This window comes from Palaemon carinicauda, chromosome 44, assembly GCF_036898095.1.
Source record: "Palaemon carinicauda isolate YSFRI2023 chromosome 44, ASM3689809v2, whole genome shotgun sequence".
Lineage (NCBI taxonomy): Eukaryota > Metazoa > Arthropoda > Malacostraca > Decapoda > Palaemonidae > Palaemon > Palaemon carinicauda.
In genome coordinates this window covers 12,176,946-12,197,373 of record NC_090768.1, presented here as the reverse complement: position 1 = coordinate 12,197,373, position 20,428 = coordinate 12,176,946, and the positions used below count along the sequence as shown (strand labels likewise).

Here is a 20,428-nt window from a genome sequence, read left to right as displayed (position 1 = left end):
TCTCTTCCTGCTTCTCCTTCTCCTCATGCAGCTGCCGTTTTTTTTTTATTGTTATAACAATTTTTTTGGTTTTTATATTTTTTATATTTTGGGGGGGATTTTTTAGCTTTTTATATTTATGGGGGATTTTATTTTTTTAGCTCTTCACCTTCACTTTCTCCTCAAAGGATTAAGCTTTTTTCCGAGCCTGATTTCTTTGGTCCCCCTATAAAGATCTGACCGCATACTAGAAGAACCTTGCCTTCTCCCCTTTGCAGAGCCAGTCTTCTAGGTTATTCCCCCAGAACCACCCGAAGGTTAATATCCGAAAGAATAGATCTAGATATCTGACCATTTGTTCACCTGACGAAGCCCTTGTACGACCACACCAGGGAACATAGCATACTAGAAAAAGACAAGGTTTTTCCCTCTGCAGAGCAAGTCCTCTTAGGTATTCCATGTCCATCAAGCCGGGTAGTGGAGCCAAGCATCCCTTAAGCGCTTGCTGGATATTTTCTCCTAAAAAAATAGTCCTTTTCTCTCCATCCGTCATAGTCTATCAACTCGATCCTTCCAGCTTAGTCCATTCATTACCCGATGATGTAGAGCTTGTACCATCTGCATCAAAGGATATTTCCTCCTAAAAAAATGCTATGTTATCTCTGTTTTTCCAAAGTCCATCAAATTTATCCTTCCAGTGGGTCTTACATATGAAAAATTATGTACTTACAAATGTAAAATACTATTACTTTCCTCAAAACTCAATTGAAACTTATTCTAAGAATATATTCCACTATAATTTTTTGTATTTTTGTTTTCATTTTTTCTAATGATTTTTTAGTTTTTTTTCCCTGGGGTTGTTTATATATATATATATATATATATATATATATATATATATATATATATATATATTTTTTTTTTTGGGGGGGGGGGTTTATTGTTTTATAATTTTTTTTATTTTCTATTTTTTTTTCTTATCGTTCAGGAAGGACTTTTCATTTACATATTCCTGAACAATTCTTCAAACATTTCAAACAAATTCCCAAAAGATTGTCCCCCTGTTGGTGCATAATAGTAGTAGTACTGACGTTGGTCCCCTCTTGGTTCGAAATGGAAGTTCTGCCGACGTTGGTCCCACTGTCCTGGCTGTTGTCCTGGCCGTTGGAAGTTCTGCCGACGTTGGTACCACTGTCCTGGCTGTTGTCCTGGGCGTTGGAAGTTCTGCTGACGTTGGTCCCACTGTCCTGGCTGTTGTCCTGGGCGTTGGAAGTTCTGCTGACGTTGGTCCCACTGTCCTGGCTGTTGTCTTGGGCGTTGTAGAAGCTCTGCATCGTATGCCCTTCTGCTTTGATCATCCGTCAGAACAATTTTAGCATTAACCACTCTTTTGAACTTCTCCTCGAATGCCCCCTGTAGGAATTCGGGCTTGTCCCGGTGTCTGTCCGGGTGTAACTTCATGGACAAGCCTTTGAAGGCTTTTAAAACGTCTGCCCTGGTGGCCGTCTGACCCACACCCAAAACCTCATAATGGCTTTGGCTCTCCCATTTCTTCTTTAGTGCCTTAGTATCTTCTATGAATTTCAAACATTCCTTAGAGCTCGCAACTTTCCTCGTAGTTTCGAAGTCATTCATGGCAGCGTCGAAAAAGCCAAGTTTGAGAAGGTGCTTCCCTCGAAGCATGTAGGCTCGGCATCCTTGAAGACCTTTATCGACGGCTTGACAACAGTCCAATACGATATCCATGTCCTGAGGGTTTCTGGAGGCTGCGTTCGCCTCAGCCCGAAGGATGTGCAGAAGAGCGGTTTGTTCTTTGTTGTCCGAATCTATTGCCAAGGCATCTGTAAAAATGGTCATGGCCTCATCGAACCTTTTATTTTTATGAGCCAATAACCCATCCTTTAATAACTTTCCCCGCTGATCATCCTTCTTATTTTCCGTTTCCTTCTTACACTCGTTCTTAATTTCTTCATTCATCTGCTGTTCGTTCCCCTTAAAGTCTGTCTTCACGAACTCCTTTTCCTTTTCTTGATCAGAAGTCTTCTCAGCCTTCATGTTTTCTTTCTCCTGTTTCTCGGCCTTCAGTTTGTTTACTTCGTTCCTCAATTGTTCCTTTTCTGCTTGAGTTGTCTCATTTTCAGTTTTAAGAATCTCAAGTAACCTTTCCTGTTTCTTCATCTCAAGATCTTTCTTGGCGCATTCTTTTAAGAGATTTTGGTAATCTGACGCCATCTTTGCATTCAGCCTTTCTTGCTCCTCTTTCTCTGCATTCAATTCATATACCTTATTTTTCCATATAATTATATGATCCTTTTGGAATTTCTTCGGTCCCTTATGTCCAGGTTTAAGAATTTCCAGTAACCTTTCCTGTCGTTTCAACTGATCATCTTTTTTGGCGCACTCTTTCTTCAGATTTTCATATTCTGACTCCAATTTTTCTTTTTCTGCCTTTAGTTCTTCTTCTGCCTTTAGTTCTTCTTCATTTCTCAATTTATTTACAGGATCCTTTCGCAAATTTTTCAGTCCATTATTTTCTGTTTCAAGATTTTCCAGAAACTTTTTCAGTTCTCTCCTTTGAAGATCTTTGTCATTGTATGCCTTTTCGAGATTTTGATAATCAGACGCCATTTTAGATTTCAGCCTTTCTTGCTCGTCTTTTTCTCTCTTCAATTCAACCACTTCATTTACCAATTGTTTTATTTGTTCAGTTTTCTGATTCTGAACTTTCTTCAGGGCTTCATTTTCAATTTTTAGAATTTTAAGTAGCTTTTCTTTTTCGATACACTCATTTTGCAATTTACTTTTTTCATTTTGTCCTTTATTGATTATTTCCTTTTCAGTTTTTAGATTTTTCAGCAACTTTTCCTGTTCCTTCATCTTGAGATCTTTTTGGACGCAATCATTTTCTAGTTGGTTTATTTTTCCATTCAATGTCCTTTTAATATCTTCCTTTTCTTTTCTAATAGTTTCTTGTTCGTTCTCCTGTTCTTTCATCTTGAGATCTTTTTGGACGCAATCATTTTCTAGTTTTATTTTATCATTCAATATCTTCTTAATATCTTCCTTTTCTTTTCTAATAGTTTCTTGTTCGTTCTCCTGTTCCTTCATCTTGAGATCTTTTTGTACGCAATCATTTTCTAGTTGTTTTATTTTATCATTCAATATCTTCTTAATATCTTCCTTTTCTTTCCTAATAGTTTCTTGTTCCTTCTGTTCCTTCATCTTGAGATCTTTTTCGGCTCCGCCAATTTTCAGCTTTTGAATCTCAGTCTCTTTCTGAGCTATCAGTTTTTCTCGCGTCACTTCCTCTGTCTTCAATTCTGGAACGCCTTCGCCTTCTTTAGTCATCCTTCTCTTAGCCAACATAATTCCACTGAATATGGCGCCAGCAGCAGCCAAAGCGAGGTAATAAATGTTTTTGTTTCCACGAGAAAGTATTTCTTCCACTCCTCCAACGTTGAATTCGCGGAGCAGTTTGCCAACGAACCATCTCGTTCTCAACTGGTCGTTGAATCTCAAAGCTTCTGCTTCCATTTGCCGCAAAGCAAGTTCACACCCACGTAGTTCCTCGCGGGCTTTCCAAAAGCCCCCGATCCAAGGACAGCGCTGCAGCCACCTACCTAAGAATCCTTCTTGTGAGGCGACTGCCCGACTGGTAGAAGCCACGAAAACCATTTGTAGACCAGGGAATCCTGTAGAGTTCGCAGCTGTCCCTGAAGATTTAACGTCATTTCCTCGCATGCAGCATTCCGTTCTTGGATAACAGAAGCTGCATTTTGATGCAAGTTGTATGTTTCTTGAATAAATTCTCCAATCATATTCATCCACACACTAAACAATTGATTCAACTTATTAGCCATAATCTTATATACCGATCTTGAGGTTCGCATCAGCATTGATTTGAAAAAAAGTGAAGGTTATTCTTCAGAGGACTCTGAAGACTTTTCACCTTCCTGGAGCCATTTTTGAAATCACCGACTCCAACGACAGTTGTGTGTGTGTGTGTGTGTGTGTGTGTGTATGTTAAGGATTAATTAATGACCAGTATTGTGCGTTTGAGGACATACATACATACGTGCGTACGTACGTACGTAATGGAAAAGAGAATTTTTCCTTCACCTCCTTTCCACCCGAAAGACTATGTTAACTAAAGAAATAATAATAATAATAATAATAATAATAATAATAATAATATTTTTATCCAGTATAATTGAAATGCTACTCAAGGCACTAGGAGAGTTGGAAGACCTAGGCCTACATGGCTGAGGACTATGAAGTGAGAAGTAAATGATGAATGGAGAAGTATGGAATTAAAAGCTCCAGATAGAGACGACTGACGAAATCTAACCGAGGCCTTTTCCGTCAATAGGCGTAGAAGGAGATGATGATGATTAAGATGTAATAATTTTAAATTAAATATCGATTATTTGGTAATTATTATATATTTACATCATTTCTTTTGAAAGCAAAGACGGAATACTTTCAAAAGAAATGATGTAAACATATAATTATTACCATGTACTCAATAGAAAATTTAATTTAAAATTATTACATTTTAATCATCATCATCATCATCATCTCCTCCTACGCCTATTGACGGAAAAGGCCTCGGTTAGATTTCGTCAGTCGTCTCTATCTGGAGCTTTTAATTCCATACTTCTACATTCAGCATTTACTTCTCGCTTCATAGTTCTCAGCCATGTAGGCCTAGGTCTTCCAACTCTCCTAGTGCCTTGAGTAGCATTTCAATTACACTGGATAAAAATATTATTATTATTATTATTATTATTATTATTATTATTATTATTATTATTATTATTATTATTATTTCTTTAGTCAACGCCGTCTCTCGGGTGGAAGGGAGGCGAAGGGAAAATTCTCTTTAACATTACGTATGTATGTATGTATTTCCTCAAACGCACAATTAGTCATTAATTAATCCTTAACACACACACACACACACACACACACATATATATATATATATATATATATATATATATATATATACATATATATATATTTATATAGATATATATAATATATATATATATATATATATATATATATATATATATATATATTTATATATATATATATATATATATATATATATATATATATATATATATATATATGTATATATATATATATATATATATATATACATATATATATATATATATATATATATATATATATATATATATACACATGTATATATATATTATATATATGTATGTATACATACAAATTTATATATATATATATATATATATATTATATATTATATATATATATAATGTGTGTGTATGTGTGTTAAGGATTAATTGATGACCAGTATTGTGCGTTTGAGGACAAACATACATACATACATACATAGGTAATGGAATAGTGACTTTTCCCTTCGCCTTCTTGAATTGTAGTTTTACATAAGATTCTGCCTTGGCTTATCAGAATAATATTTAGGTCAGTAGTAGGTTGGCTGAGGCACCAACCACCTGTTGAGATATTACCGCCAAAGAGTCATTTGGTCCTTTTACTGGCCTGACAGTACTTCATTAGATTCTTCTCTCTGGTTATGGCTGGTCTGGCCTATTCTCTACACATTCTCCCCTGTCCTCATACATTTGACAACACTGATTTTACCAAACAATTCCTCTTTACTCAAGAGGTTAACTTCTCTCCTCATGGTAAGGGTAGAAGAGACTCTAGCTATGGTAAGCAGCTCTTCTAGGAGAAGGACACTCCATAACCAAACCATTGCTCTCTAGTCTTGGGTAGTGCCACAGCCCCTGTACCATAGTCTTCCACTGTCATGGGGTAGAGATCTCTTGCTTGAGGGTACACTATTCTTTTATTTCTCTTCCTCTTGTTTACAGTTTTAATAGTTTATATATTATGAAAGATTTATTTTGATATCGTTGCTGTAGTTCATTACTTCTCCAGAAGTTTATTTATTTCTTCATTTCCTTTTCTAAATTGGGCTATCTTTCCCTGGTAGAGCTTTGCTAATATTTGTTGTAGCTTAGTAAGTTAGTAATAATAATAATAATAATAATAATAATAATAATAATAATAATAATAATAATAATAATAATAATAATAATTTACAGCTTTCAGACATCTCTTTAGCTTATTATTATTATTATTATTATTATTATTATTATTGTTATTATTAGATAAGCTACAACCCTAGTTGGAAAAGCATGATGCTAAAAGCCTAAGGGCTCCAACAAGGAAACATAGCCCTGTGAGGAAAGGAAATAAAAGAAAATAAATAAAAAAGAGAAGAAATGAACAATACGAAATATTTCAAGAACATTAACAACCTTATAATAGATCTATTTATAAACTATAAAAACTTTGAAAAACAAGAGGAAGAGAAATAACTGGGAAAATTGTGCCCGAGTGTGCTCCCAAGTAAGAGAACTCTACCCCTAGACAGTGGAAGACCATAGTAGAGAGGCTATGGAGCTACCTTAGGCTAGAGAACAATGGTATGATTTTGGAATGTTCTTCTCCTTAAAGGGATGTTTGCCATAGCTAGTCTCTCTTCTACCCTTACAAAAAGGAAAGTAGCCATTGGACAAGTACATTGCAGTAGTTAAACCCTTGAGTGAAGAAGAATTGTCTGGTAATCTCAGTGTTGTCGAGTGTGTGAGGGCAGGGGAGAATGTGGGAAGAATATTCCAGACCATTCGTTTTATGTGTAGGTAAAGAAAAAATGAGCCGTAACCAGAGATATGTATCCAATGTAGTATTGCGTGGCCAGTCAAAGGAGACAATAACTCTCTAGTTATAGCATCTCAACGGGTGGTTAGTGCCCTAGCCAACCTACTACCTATCACCTAGGTGTACCGGAATTAATGAAGCCAATTGTACCTGCAGTGCAACCTACATGGGCAGCTCTTTGAGGTGTCTATCACAGTTTAAGTATATCCCTTGACTGTGGATTTTAAAGACTTTAAAAAGGTTTAAAGGTCGCTTATGAATGGCAGAGGCAAGGACAGTGACATTGCCCTATCGATCAGAACAGTGCCCTAGAGACTGATCATATATTATATGATCAGCACCCAAGCCTCCTCTCAATCCAAGCTAGGACCAGGAAGGGGCAGACAGAGGCTGCTGATGACTCAGCAGATAGACCTATAGGCTCCCCCAAACCCCCCAACCTTAGCTCACAAGTATGGTAAAGGTGGGTACACACACGCGAACCGAACCTTGTATGCGTAACTGTGTTACGCATATACGGTTACAAGGTGTCAAAATGTTGAGGACGAACCGTAACCGCGTTAAGCACGTAACTTCATTGAAATCCACTGCGATCATCAGTCTGTCCCTGTTCCAGTGCTTTTCTTAATCTTAACCTTCTCCCTTCTCATAGACGCTAACAAGCAAGTCATCTTCCTCTTGCATTCCACCATCGATTTTCCCGTTTTTTGTGCTATATCTATCCATGCATCATTACGACGTATTTTGTTAAAATGGTTCGGGTGTTTTGCATACCACAGTAAAGTCTTTTCTTCGTAATAACTAATAAACTGAAGGACCTCTTCCTCACTCCAATCAGCCATGGTACACATATACGATTATACGTACTGACTGACCAAAACAAGGGACTCTTCTATGGACGGCCTTATTCATAGTCGGTGTCAAGTTCAGCCACCTCTGTTGATACGCATGCAATACAGGTCCCGTCCACACGTTGCGTAACGTGCAAAGAGACCTCCCTTTGATTCGGGGCCCAAAAACCGACAATTGCCGGGACGGAGGGCGAACCGTGCCTCGAACCTCGCGGGTTCGGGGTTCGGGTTCGAGGAACCGTCCACACTTGCGTTTTTGTTACAAGAATTGGTTACAATACAGGGTTCGGTTCGCATGTGTGTACCCGCCTTAAGGTTGCAGACACTAATAGTACCAACGAGTCTGAACGGGGCTCGAACCCCCGTCTGGCAAACACCAGACCGAGACGTTACCAAGCAGGCCACAATAACCCATAAGATGATAGCATCCTGTAATACCTAGACCGTGGATTTTGAAAATTTCAAAATAATATCAATATTTGAAACCATTGATGAAAGTTCATTTCATCTTTTATTAGTTTGATTTATCCTTAATATTTTGTTGATTTGAAGTTTATTGCTTAAGGCTGGTCGTGTCCTTGTGATGTGTAGATGTAAGTACTATGTATATTTTATTGCATACTTATATTTAAATTGAAATGGTTGCCTGCACACAATGGAAAGTCTAGAAAAGGAAATTGACAGGTATCATAATAAATACATAAGATTATATATATATATATATATATATATATATATATATATATATATATATATATATATATGTATATATGTGTGTATATATATATGTATATGTGTATATATATATATATATATATATATATATATATATATATATATATATATGTATATGTGTATATATATATATATATATATATATATATTTATATATATATATTTATATATATGTATATGTGTGCATATATATATGTATATATGTATATATATATGTATATATATATATATATATATATATATATATATATATATATATATATATATATATATAGTGATGGGCCGAGTACTCGGGTATCGGAATCGAGAATTGAAAATTTCGGAAAATTTTCTGGAAAAAATTCATTGCAATTCTTATGTTTACAACTTGAATTTATATTACAGGGGATAATATAAAGTAAACATTTTGTTTGACGATTTCAAAGCATCAGCCTAATTTATAGATCTTAGTATTCAAAGTATCATTATTTCTAAAATAGAAGTTAAGAACATTTACAGGTGAAAGAAATTGCATCAAAGGATCTCTCCACCTAAAAATCTTTTTTTTTTTTTCTCCATCTTTCATGGTCCAACCAATTGATCCTTTTAATTTAGCCCATTCCTTATCCTATGATACAGGGCTTGTACCACCTACATCAAAGGATATGTCCACCTAAAAACCTTCCTTTTTTTCTCCATCTTTCATGGTCCAACCACTTGATCCTTTCAATTTAGCCCATTCCTTGTCCTATAATGCAGGACTTGTACCACCTGCATCAAAGGATATGTCCATCTAAAAACCTTCCACTTTTTTTTCACCTTCCATGGTCCAGCCACCTAATACTTTCAATTTAGCCCATTCTTTATCCTATGATGCAGGACTTGTACCACCTGCATCAAAGGATATGTCCATATAAAAACCTTCCTTTTTTCCCCTATCTTCCATGGTCCAACCACTGATACTTTCAATTTAGCCCATTCTTTATCCTATGATGCAGGACTTGTACCACCTGCATCAAAGGATATGTCCATATAAAAACCTTCCTTTTTTCCCCTATCTTCCATGGTCCAACCACTGATACTTTCAATTTAGTCCATTCTTTATCCTATGATGCAGGACTTGTACCACCTGCATCAATGGATATATCCATCTGAAAACCTTCCCTTTTTTTTCTCCATCTTCCTTGGTCCAACCACTTGATCCTTTCAATTCAGCCCATTCCTTATCCTATAATGCAGGACTTGTACCACCTGCATCAATGGATATATCCATCTAAAAACCTTCCTTTTTTTTCTCCATCTTCCTTGGTCCAACCAATTGATCCTTTCAATTCAGCCCATTCCTTATCCTATAATGCAGGACTTGTACCACCTGCATCAAAGGATATGTCCATCCAAAATCCTTCCTTTTTTCTCCATTTTCCATGGTCCAACCACTTGATCTTTTCAATTTAGCCCATTCCTTATCCTATGATGCAGGACTTGTACCACCTGCATCAAAGGATATATCCTTCTAAAAACCTTCCTTTTTTTCTCCCTCTTCTATGGTCCAACCACCTGATACTTTCTATTTAGCCCATTCCTTATCCTATGATGCAGGACTTGTACCACCTGCATCAAAGGATATATCCATATAAAAACCTTCCTTTTTTTCCCCATCTTCCATGGTCCAACCACCTGATACTTTCAATTTAGCCCATTCCTTATCCTATGATGCAGGACTTGTACCACCTGCATCAAAGGATCTGTCCACCTAAAAACCTTCCTTTTTTCTCCATCTTCAATGGTCCAACCACCTGATACTTTCATTTTAGACCATTCCTTATCCTCTGATGCAGGACTTGTACCACTGCATCTAAGGATATTTCCACCTAAAAACCTTCCTTTTTTCTCCATCTTCCATGGTCCAACCACCTGATACTTTCCATTTAGCCCATCCCTTATCCTATAATGCAGGACTTGTACCACCTGCATCAAAGGATATATCCATATAAAAACCTTCCTTTTTTTCCCCATCTTCCATGGTCCAACCACTAGATCCTTTCAATTTAGCCCATTCCTTATCCTATGATGCAGGACTTGTACCACCTGCATCAAAGGATATATCCATCTAAAACCTTCCTGTTTCTCCCCATCTTCCATGGTCCAACCACTAGATCATTTCAATTTAGCCTATATCTTATCCTATGATGCAGGACTTGTACCACCTTCTTCAAAGGATATATCCATCTAAAACCCTTCCTTTTACTTCTTCATATTCCATGATCCAATCACGTAATCCTTTCAGTTTACCCCATTCCTTTTCATATGATGCAGGACTTGTACCACTTGCATCAAAGGATATGTCCATTTATAAACCTTTTTTTCGCTCCATCTTCCATTTTCCAACCACTTGATCCTTTCAATTTAGCCCATTCCTTATCCTATAATGCAGGACTTGTACCACCTGCATAAAAGGATATGTCCATCTACAAACCTTCCTCTTTCTTCTCCATCTTCCATGGTTCAACCATTTGATCCTTTCAATTTGGCCCACTGACCAATCCTCTGATGCAGGACTTTTACCACCTGCATAAAAGGATATGTCCATCTAAAACCTTCCTTTTTTTCCCATCTTCCATGCTCCAACCCCTTGATCCTTTCAATTTAGCCCATTCCATATCCCATGATGCAGGACTTGTACCACCTGCATCAAAGCATATATCCATCTAAAACCTTCCCTTTTTTTCTCCATATTCCATGGTCCAACCACTTGATCATTTCAATTTAGCCCATTCCTTACCCTATGATGCAGGACTTGTACCACCTGCATTAAAGGATATGTCCATCTAAAAACCTTCCATTTTTTCTCCATATTCCATGGTCCAACCACTTGATCTTTTCAATTTAGCCCATTCTTTATCCTATGATGCAGGACTTGTACCACCTGCATCAAGGGATATATCCATCTAAAACCTTCCTTTTTTTCCCCCATCTTCCATGGTCCAACCACTAGATCATTTCAATTTAGCCTATTCCTTATCCTATGATGCAGGACTTGTACCACCTGCATCAAAGGATATATCCATATGAAACCTTCCTTTTTTCCCCTCATCTTCCATGGTCCAACCACTAGATCATTTCAATTCAGCCTATTCCTTATCCTATGATGCAGGACTTGTACCACCTTCTTCAAAGGATATATCGATCTAAAACCTTCCTTTTACTTCTCCATGTTCCATGGTCCAATCATGTAATCCTTTCAGTTTACCCCATTCCTTGTCATATGATGCAGGACTTCTACCACCTACATCAAACTATATGTCCGTCTAAAAACCATCCTTTTTTTTTCTCCATCTTCCATTTTGCAAATACTTAATCCTTTCAATTTAGCCCATTCTTTATCCTACGATGCAGGACTTGTACCCCTTGCATCAAAGGATATATCCATATAAAAACCTTACTTTTTCCTTCCCATCTTCCATCCACCTGATACTTTAAATTTAGCCCATTCCTTATCCTATAATGCAGGACTTGTACCACCTGCATCAAAGGATATGTCCATCTAAAAACCTTTCTTTTTCTTCTCCATCTTCCAGGGTTCAACCACCTGATACTTTAAATTTAGCCCATTCCTTATCCTATAATACAGGACTTGTACTACCTGCATCAAAGGATATGTTCATCTAAAAACGTTCCTTTTTTTCTCCATTTTCCAAGGTCTAACCACTTGATCTTTTCAATTTACCCATTCCTTATCCTATAATGCAGAACTTGTACCACCTGCATCAAAGGATATGTCCATATAAAAACGTTCCTTTTTTTCTCTATCTTCAATGGTCCAACCAATTGATCCTTTCAATTCAGCCCATTCCTTATCCCCTGATGCAGGACTTGTACCACCTGCATCAAAGGATATATCCATCTAAAACCTTCCTTTTTTTTCTCCTTCTTCCATGGTCCAACCACATGATCCTTCCAATTTAGCCCATGCCTTATCCTCTGATGCAGGACTTTCACCACCTGCATCAAAGGATATGTTCATCTAAAAACGTTCCTTTTTTTCTCCATTTTCCAAGGTCTAACCACTTGATCTTTTCAATTTAGCCCATTCCTTCTCCTATAATGCAGAACTTGTACCACCTGCATCAAAGGATATGTCCATATAAAAACATTCCTTTATTTCTCCATTTTCCAAGGTCTAACCACTTGATCTTTTCAATTTAGCCCATTCCTTATCCTATAATGCAGAACTTGTGCCACCTGCATCAAAGGATATGTCCATATAAAAACGTTCCTTTTTTTTCTCCATCTTCCATGCTCCAACCACTTGATCCTTTCAATTTAGCCCATTCTTTATCCTCTGATGCAGGACTTGTACCACCTGCATTAAAGGATATATCCATCTAAAACCTTCCTTTTGTTCCTCTATCTTCCATGGTCCAACCACTTGATCCTTTGAATTCAGGCCATTCCTTATCCTATGATGCAGGACTTGTACCACCTGCATTAAAGGATATGTCCATCTAAAAACCTTTCTTTTTTTCTCCATCTTCCAATGTCCAACCACTTGATCCTTTCAATTTCGCCCATTCCTTGTTGTCTGATGCAGAGCTTGTACCACCAGCATCAAAGGATATATCCATCTAAAAACCTTCCTTTTTTTCTCCATCTTCCATTTTCAAACCACTTGATCCTTCCAATTTAGCCTATTTCTTATTCTATGATGCAGAGCTTGTACCACCTGCACCAAAGGATATGTCCATCTAAAGATCTTCCTCTTTTTCACCATCTTCCATTTTCTAACCACTTGATCCTTTCAATTTAGCCCATTCTTTATCCTATGATTCAGGGCTTGTACCACATGCATCAAAGGATATGTCCATCTAAAAATCTTCCTTTTTTTTCTCCATCTTCCATTTTCCAACCACCTGATCCTTTCAATTTAGCCCATCTGTTCCCCTCTTGCTGCTGCTGCTGTGTTTTTTTTTTTTCTGTTTGGATTTTCTTGTTTCAATTATTTTTTTTTTTTTTGGGGGGGGGGGTGCTCCCTCAGCCACTTTTCCTCCTTCTACTTCTCATGCTGCTACTGTTGCATTTTTATTTCTTTTTTCTTTCTTTTTTTTTCTCTGCCGCTGCCTCAGCCACTTCTTTTTTCTCTGCCGCTGCCTCAGCCACTTCTTTTTTCTCTGCCGCTGCCTCAGCCACTTCTTTTTTCTCTGCCGCTGCCTCAGCCACTTCTCTTCCTTCTACTTCTTCTAATGCTGCTGCTGCGGCCTCTTTTTTTTTTTTTTTCTCTTACCTTTTTTTGCTGCTGCCTCAGCCACTCCTCCTCCTTCTACTTTTCCTATTGCTGCTGCTGCGGCCTCTTTTTGGGGATTTTTTGTTTTTTATTTTTTTATTTTTTATTTTTGCTGCTGCCTCAGCCACTTTTCCTCCTTCTACTTCTCTTCTTTCTACTGCTGCTGGCTTCTTTTTTGGATTTTTATGTTCTTTTTTATTTATTCATTTTATTTATTTATTTATTTTTTTTTTGCCTGCTGCTTCAGCCACTCCTCCTCCTTCTACTTTTGCTCTTGATGCTGGTGCTGCCTCTTTTTTGCAGATTTTTTGTCTGATTTTTTTTTTTGGTGCTGCCTCAGCCACTCCTCCTTTTACTTCACTTGCTGCTGCTGCCTCTTTTTTTTATTCTTTTTTTTATTTATTTCTTTTTTGCTGCTGCCTCATCCACTACTCCTTCTTCTACTTCTCTTCTTGCTACTACTGCCTCCTTTTTTTTTTTTTTTTTTTTTTGGATTTCTTTGTTTTTATTTTTTGTTTTTATTTATTTATTTATTTTTTTTTTTTTGGTGCTGCCTCAGCCACTCCTCTTTCTACTTGTCTTGCTGCTGCTGCTGCTGCTGCCTTTTTTTTATTTTTTTTAATTTTTCCTTTCTTTTTTTTGTTGCTGCCTGAGCCACTTCTCTTGCTGCTGTTGCTGCCCCTTTTTTTTCGCTTTCTATTCTTCATTTTTTTTTTGCCGCTGCCTCAGGCAGTTCTCCTTCTACTTCTCCTCTTGCTGCTGCTGCTGCCTCCTTTATTGGATTTTTTGCTTTTCTTTTTTTTTCTTTTGTTTTGCTGCTTCAGCCACTACTCCTCTGTCTAATTTTCCTCTTGCTGCTTATGCTGCTGCTGCTGTTTTTTTTTTTCTCATCTCATGTTGCCACTGCCTCAGACACCTCTCCTCCTTCTACTTCTCCTCTTGCTGCTGCTGCCTCTTTTTTTGGGGGAATTTTTTTTTTTAATTTTTTTTCATGATGCTGCTACCTCAGCCACTTCTCTTTCTCCTTCTCCTCTTGCTGCTGCTGCTGCCTCTTTTTTATTTTTTTTTTTTTTTATGTTGTTGCTGCCTCAGCCACTTCTGCTGCTTCTCCTTCTCCTCTTTCTACTGCTGCTGCTGCCTTTTTTCGTTTTTTTTTCTTTGCTGCTGCTCCCTTTTTTTTAATTTTTTTTTTATTTTGCAGGGTTTTTTAGTTTATATAATTTTTTGGGTTTTCGTGATTTTATTTTATTTTCAATTTTTTGTTCCTGCTGCTCTTGCTGCTTTTTCTCTTCCTGCTCCTCCTTCTCCTCATGTAGCTGCCGTTTTTTTTTTTTATTGTTATATTTTGGGGGGATTTTTTAGCTTTTTATATTTATGGGGGATTTTATTTTTTTAGCTCTTCACCTTCACCTTCACCTTCTCCTCAAAGGATTAAGCTTTTTCCCCAGCCTGATTTCTTTGGTCCCCCTATAAAGACCTGACCGCATACTAGAAGAACCTTGCCTTCTCCCCTTTGCAGAGCCAGTCTTCTAGGTTATTCCCCCAGAACCACCCGAAGGTTAATATCCGAAAGAATAGATCTAGATATCTGACCATTTGTTCACCTGACGAAGCCCTTGTACGACCACACCAGGGAACATAGCATACTAGAAAAAGACAAGGTTTTTCCCTCTGCAGAACAAGTCCTCTTAGGTATTCCACGTCCATCAAGCCGGGTAGTGGAGCCAAGCATCCCTTAAGCACTTGCTGGATATTTTCTCCTAAAAAAATAGTCCTTTTCTCTCCTTCCGTCATAGTCTATCAACTCGATCCTTCCAGCTTAGTCCATCCATTACCCGATGATGTAGAGCTTTTACCATCTGCATCAAAGGATATTTCCTCCTCAAAAAAATGTTATGTTATCTCTGTTTTTCCAAAGTCCATCAAATTTATCCTTCCAGTGGGTCTTACATATGAAAAATTATGTCTTACAAATGTAAAATACTATTACTTTCCTCAAAACTCAATTGAAACATTCTAAGAATATATTCCACTATAATTTTTTTTATTTTTTTTTTCATTTTTTCTAATGATTTTTTAGTTTTTTTTCCCTGGGGTTGTTTATATATATATATATATATATATATATATATATATGGGTTTTTATTGTTTTATAATTTTTTTTATTTTCTATTTTTTTTTGTTATCGTACAGGAAGGACTTTTCATTTACATATTCCTGAACAATTCTTCAAACATTTCAAACAAATTCCCAAAAGATTGTCCCCCTGTTGGTGCATAATAGTAGCAGTACTGACGTTGGTCCCCTCTTGGTTTGAAATGGAAGTTCTGCCGACGTTGGTCCCACTGTCCTGGCTGTTGTCCTGGCCGTTGGAAGTTCTGCCGACGTTGGTACCACTGTCCTGGCTGTTGTCCTGGGCGTTGGAAGTTCTGCTGACGTTGGTCCCACTGTCCTGGGCGTTGGAAGTTCTGCTGACGTCGGTCCCACTGTCCTGGTTGTTGTCTTGGGCGTTGTAGAAGCTCTGCATCGTATGCCCTTCTGCTTTGATCATCCGTCAGAACAATTTTAGCATTAACTACTCTTTTGAACTTCTCCTCGAATGCCCCCTGTAGGAATTCAGGCTTGTCCCGGTGTCTGTCCGGGTGTAACTTCATGGACAAGCCTTTGAAGGCTTTTAAAACGTCTGCCCTGGTGGCCGTCTGACCCACACCCAAAACCTCATAATGGCTTTGGCTCTCCCATTTCTTCTTTAGTGCCTTAGTATCTTCTATGAATTTCAAACATTCTTTAGAGCTCGCAACTTTCCTCGTAGTTTCGAAGTCATTCATGGCAGCGTCGAAAAGGCCAAGTTTGAGAAGGTGCTTCCCTCGAAGCATGTAGGCTCGGCAACCTTGAAGACCTTTATCGACGGCTTGACAACAGTCCAATACGATATCCATGTCCTGAGGGTTTCTGAAGGCTGCGTTCGCCCCAGCCCGAAGTATGTGCAGAAGAGCGGTTTGTTCTTTGTTGTCCGAATCTATTGCCAAGGCATCTGTAAAAAAGTTCATGGCCTCATCGAACCTTTTATTTTTATGAGCCAATAACCCATCCTTTAATAACTTTCCCCGCTGATCATCCTTCTTATTTTCCGTTTCCTTCTTACACTCCTTCTTACACTCGTTCTTAATTTCTTCATTCTTCTGCTGTTCGTTCCCCTTAAAGTCTGTCTTGACGAATTCCTTTTCCTTTTCTTGATCAGAAGTCGTCTCAGCCTTCATGTTTTCTTTCGCCTGTTTCTCGGCCTTCATGTTTTCTTTCGCCTGTTTCTCGGCCTTCATGTTTTCTTTCGCCTGTTTCTCGGCCTTCGTGTTTTCTTTCGCCTGTTTCTCGGCCTTCAGCTTGTTTATTTCGTTCCTCAATTGTTCCTTTTGTGCTTGAGTGGCCTCATTTTCAGTTTTAAGAATCTCAAGTAACCTTTCCTGTTTCTTCATCTCAAGATCTTTCTTGGCGCATTCTTTTAAGAGATTTTGGTAATCTGACGCCATCTTTTCATTCAGCTTTTCTTGCTCCTCTTTCTCTGCATTCAATTCATCTACCTTATTTTTCCATATAATTATATGATCCTTTTGGAATTTCTTCGGTCCCTTATGCCCAGGTTTAAGAATTTCCAGTAACCTTTCCTGTCGTTTCAACTAATCATCTTTTTTGGCGCACTCTTTCTTCAGATTTTCATATTCTGACTCCAATTTTTCTTTTTCTGCCTTTAGTTCTTCTTCTTCATTTCTCAATTTATTTACAGGATCCTTTCGAAAAAATTTCAGTCCATTATTTTCTGTTTTAAGATTTTCCAGTAACTTTTTCAGTTCTTTCATTTGAAGATCTTTGTCATTGTATGCCTTTTCGAGATTTTGATAATCAGACGCCATTTTAGCTTTCAGCCTTTCTTGCTCGTCTTTTTCTCTCTTCAATTCAACCACTTCATTTACCAATTGTTTTATTTGTTCAGTTTTCTGATTCTGAACTTTCTTCAGGGCTTCATTTTCAATTTTTAGAATTTCAAGTAGCTTTTCTTTTTCGATACACTCATTTTGCAATTCACTTTTTTCATTTTGTACTTTATTGATTATTTCCTTTTCAGTTTTTAGATTTTTCAGCAACTTTTCCTGTTCCTTCATCTTGAGATCTTTTTGGACGCAATCATTTTCTAGTTGGTTTATTTTTCCATTCAATGTCCTTTTAATATCTTCCTTTTCTTTTCTAATAGTTTCTTGTTCATTCTCCTGTTCTTTCATCTTGAGATCTTTTTGGACGCAATCATTTTCTAGTTGTTTTATTTTATCATTCAATATCTTCTGAATATCTTCCTTTTCTTTTCTAATAGTTTCTTGTTCGTTCTCCTGTTCCTTCATCTTGAGATCTTTTTGTACGCAATCATTTTCTAGTTGTTTTATTTTATCATTCAATACCTTCTTAATATCTTCCTTTTCTTTTCTAATAGTTTCTTGTTCCTTCTGTTCCTTCATCTTGAGATCTTTTTCGGCTCCGCCAATTTTCAGCTTTTGAATCTCAGTCTCTTTCTGAGCTATCAGTTTTTCTCGCGTCACTTCCTCTGTCTTCAATTCTGGAACGCCTTTGCCTTCTTTAGTCATCCTTCTCTTAGCCAACATAATTCCACTGAATATGGCGCCAGCAGCAGCCAAAGCGAGGTAATAAATTTTTTTGTTTCCACGAGAAAGTATTTCTTCCACTCCTCCAACGTTGAATTCGCGGAGCAGTTTGCCACCGAACCATCTCGTTCTCAACTGGTCGTTGAATCTCAAAGCTTCTGCTTCCATTTGCTGCAAAGCAAGTTCACACCCACGTAGTTCCTCACGGGCTTTCCAAAAGCCCCCGATCCAAGGACAGCGCTGCAGCCATCTACCTAAGAATCCTTCCTGTGAGGCGACTGTCCGACAGTCTTCAAAACGCGGCGCCTCTGGTAGAAGCCACGAAAACCATTTGTAGACCAGGGAATCCTGTAGAGTTCGCAGCTGTCCCTGAAGATTTAACGTCATTTCCTCGCATGCAGCATTCCGTTCTTGGATAACAGAAGCTGCATTTTGAGGCAAGTTGTATGTTCCTTGAATAAATTCTCCAATCATATTCATCCACACACTAAACAATTGATTCAACTTATTAGCCATAATCTTATATACCGATCTTGAGGTTCGCATCAGCATTGATTTGAAAAAAAGTGAAGGTGATTCTTCAGAGGACTCTGAAGACTTTTCAGCTTCCTGGAGCCATTTTTGAAATCACTGACTCCAATGACAGTTGTGTGTGTGTGTGTGTGTGTGTGTGTGTGTGTGTGTGTGTGTGTGTGTGTGTGTATGTTAAGGATTGATTAATGACCAGTATTGTGCGTTTGAGGACATACATACATACATACATACGTACGTACGTAATGGAAAAGAGAATTTTCCCTTCGCCTCCTTTCCACCAGAAAGACGGCGTTGACTAAAGAAATAATAATAATAATAATAATAATAATAATAATAATAATATTTTTTTTTTATCAAATATAATTGAAATGCTACTCAAGGCACTAGGAGAGTTGGAAGACCTAGGCCTACATGGCTGAGGACTATGAAGCGAGAAGTAAATGATGAATGGAGAAGTATGGAATTAAAAGCTCCAGATAGAGACGACTGACGAAATCTATCCGAGGCCTTTTCCGTCAATAGGCGTAGAAGGAGATGATGATGATTAAGATGTAATAATTTTAAATTAAATATCGAGTATTTGGTAATGATTATATATTTACATCATTTCTTTTGAAAGCAAAGACGGAAGACTTTCAAAAGAAATGATGTAAACATATAATTATTACCATATACTCAATAGAAAATTTAATTTAAAATTATTACATTTTAATCATCATCATCATCATCTCCTCCTACGCCTATTGACGGAAAAGGCCTCGGTTAGATTTCGTCAGTCGTCTCTATCTGGAGCTTTTAATTCCATACTTCTCCATTCATCATTTACTTCTTGCTTCATAGTTATCAGCCATGTAGGCCTAGGTCTTCCAACTCTCCTAGTGCCTTGAGTAGCATTTCAATTATATTTGATAAAAAAAAAATATTATTATTATTATTATTATTATTATTATTATTATTTCTTTAGTCAACGCCGTCTTTCTGGTGGAAAGGAGACGAAGGGAAAATTCTCTTTTCCATTACGTATGTATGTATGTATGTCCTCAAACGCACAATTGGTCATTAATTAATCCTTAACACACACACACACACACATATATATATATATATATATATACATGTATATATATATTATATATATGTATGTATACATACAAAATTATATATATATATATATATATATATACATGTATATATATATTATATATATGTATGTATACATACAAAATTATATATATATATATATATATATATATATATATATATATATATTATATATATATAATGTGTGTGTATGTGTGTTAAGGATTAATTGATGACCAGTATTGTGCGTTTGAGGACAAACATACATACATACATACATAGGTAATGGAATAGGAACTTTTCCCTTCGCCTTCTTGAATTGTAGTTTTACATAAGATTCTGCCTTGGCTTATCAGAATAATATTTAGGTCAGTAGTAGGTTGGCTGAGGCACCAACCACCTGTTGAGATATTACCGCCAAAGAGTCATTTGGTCCTTTTACTGGCCTGACAGTACTTCATTAGATTTTTCTCTCTGGTTATGGCTGGTCTGGCCTTTTCTCTACACATTCTCCCCTGTCCTCATACATTTGACAGCACTGATTTTACCAAACAATTCCTCTTTACTCAAGAGGTTAACTTCTCTCCTCATGGTAAGGGTAGAAG

The 20,428-nt window shown here is 37.1% G+C and overlaps 2 protein-coding genes across 2 annotated transcripts; both read right to left on the bottom strand.

Moving 5' to 3' along the window:
- Positions 1–981: 981 nt before the first annotated feature.
- Positions 982–2,973, bottom strand: LOC137634224 (uncharacterized protein MCAP_0864-like). Its single transcript, XM_068366494.1, has one exon. It carries the CDS (start codon positions 2,971–2,973, stop codon positions 982–984), a length of 1,992 nt encoding a protein of 663 aa, XP_068222595.1.
- A 12,794-nt stretch (positions 2,974–15,767) lies between these two features.
- Positions 15,768–17,087, bottom strand: LOC137634223 (dnaJ homolog subfamily C member 3-like). Its single transcript, XM_068366493.1, has one exon. It carries the CDS (start codon positions 17,085–17,087, stop codon positions 15,768–15,770), a length of 1,320 nt encoding a protein of 439 aa, XP_068222594.1.
- Positions 17,088–20,428: the final 3,341 nt, after the last annotated feature.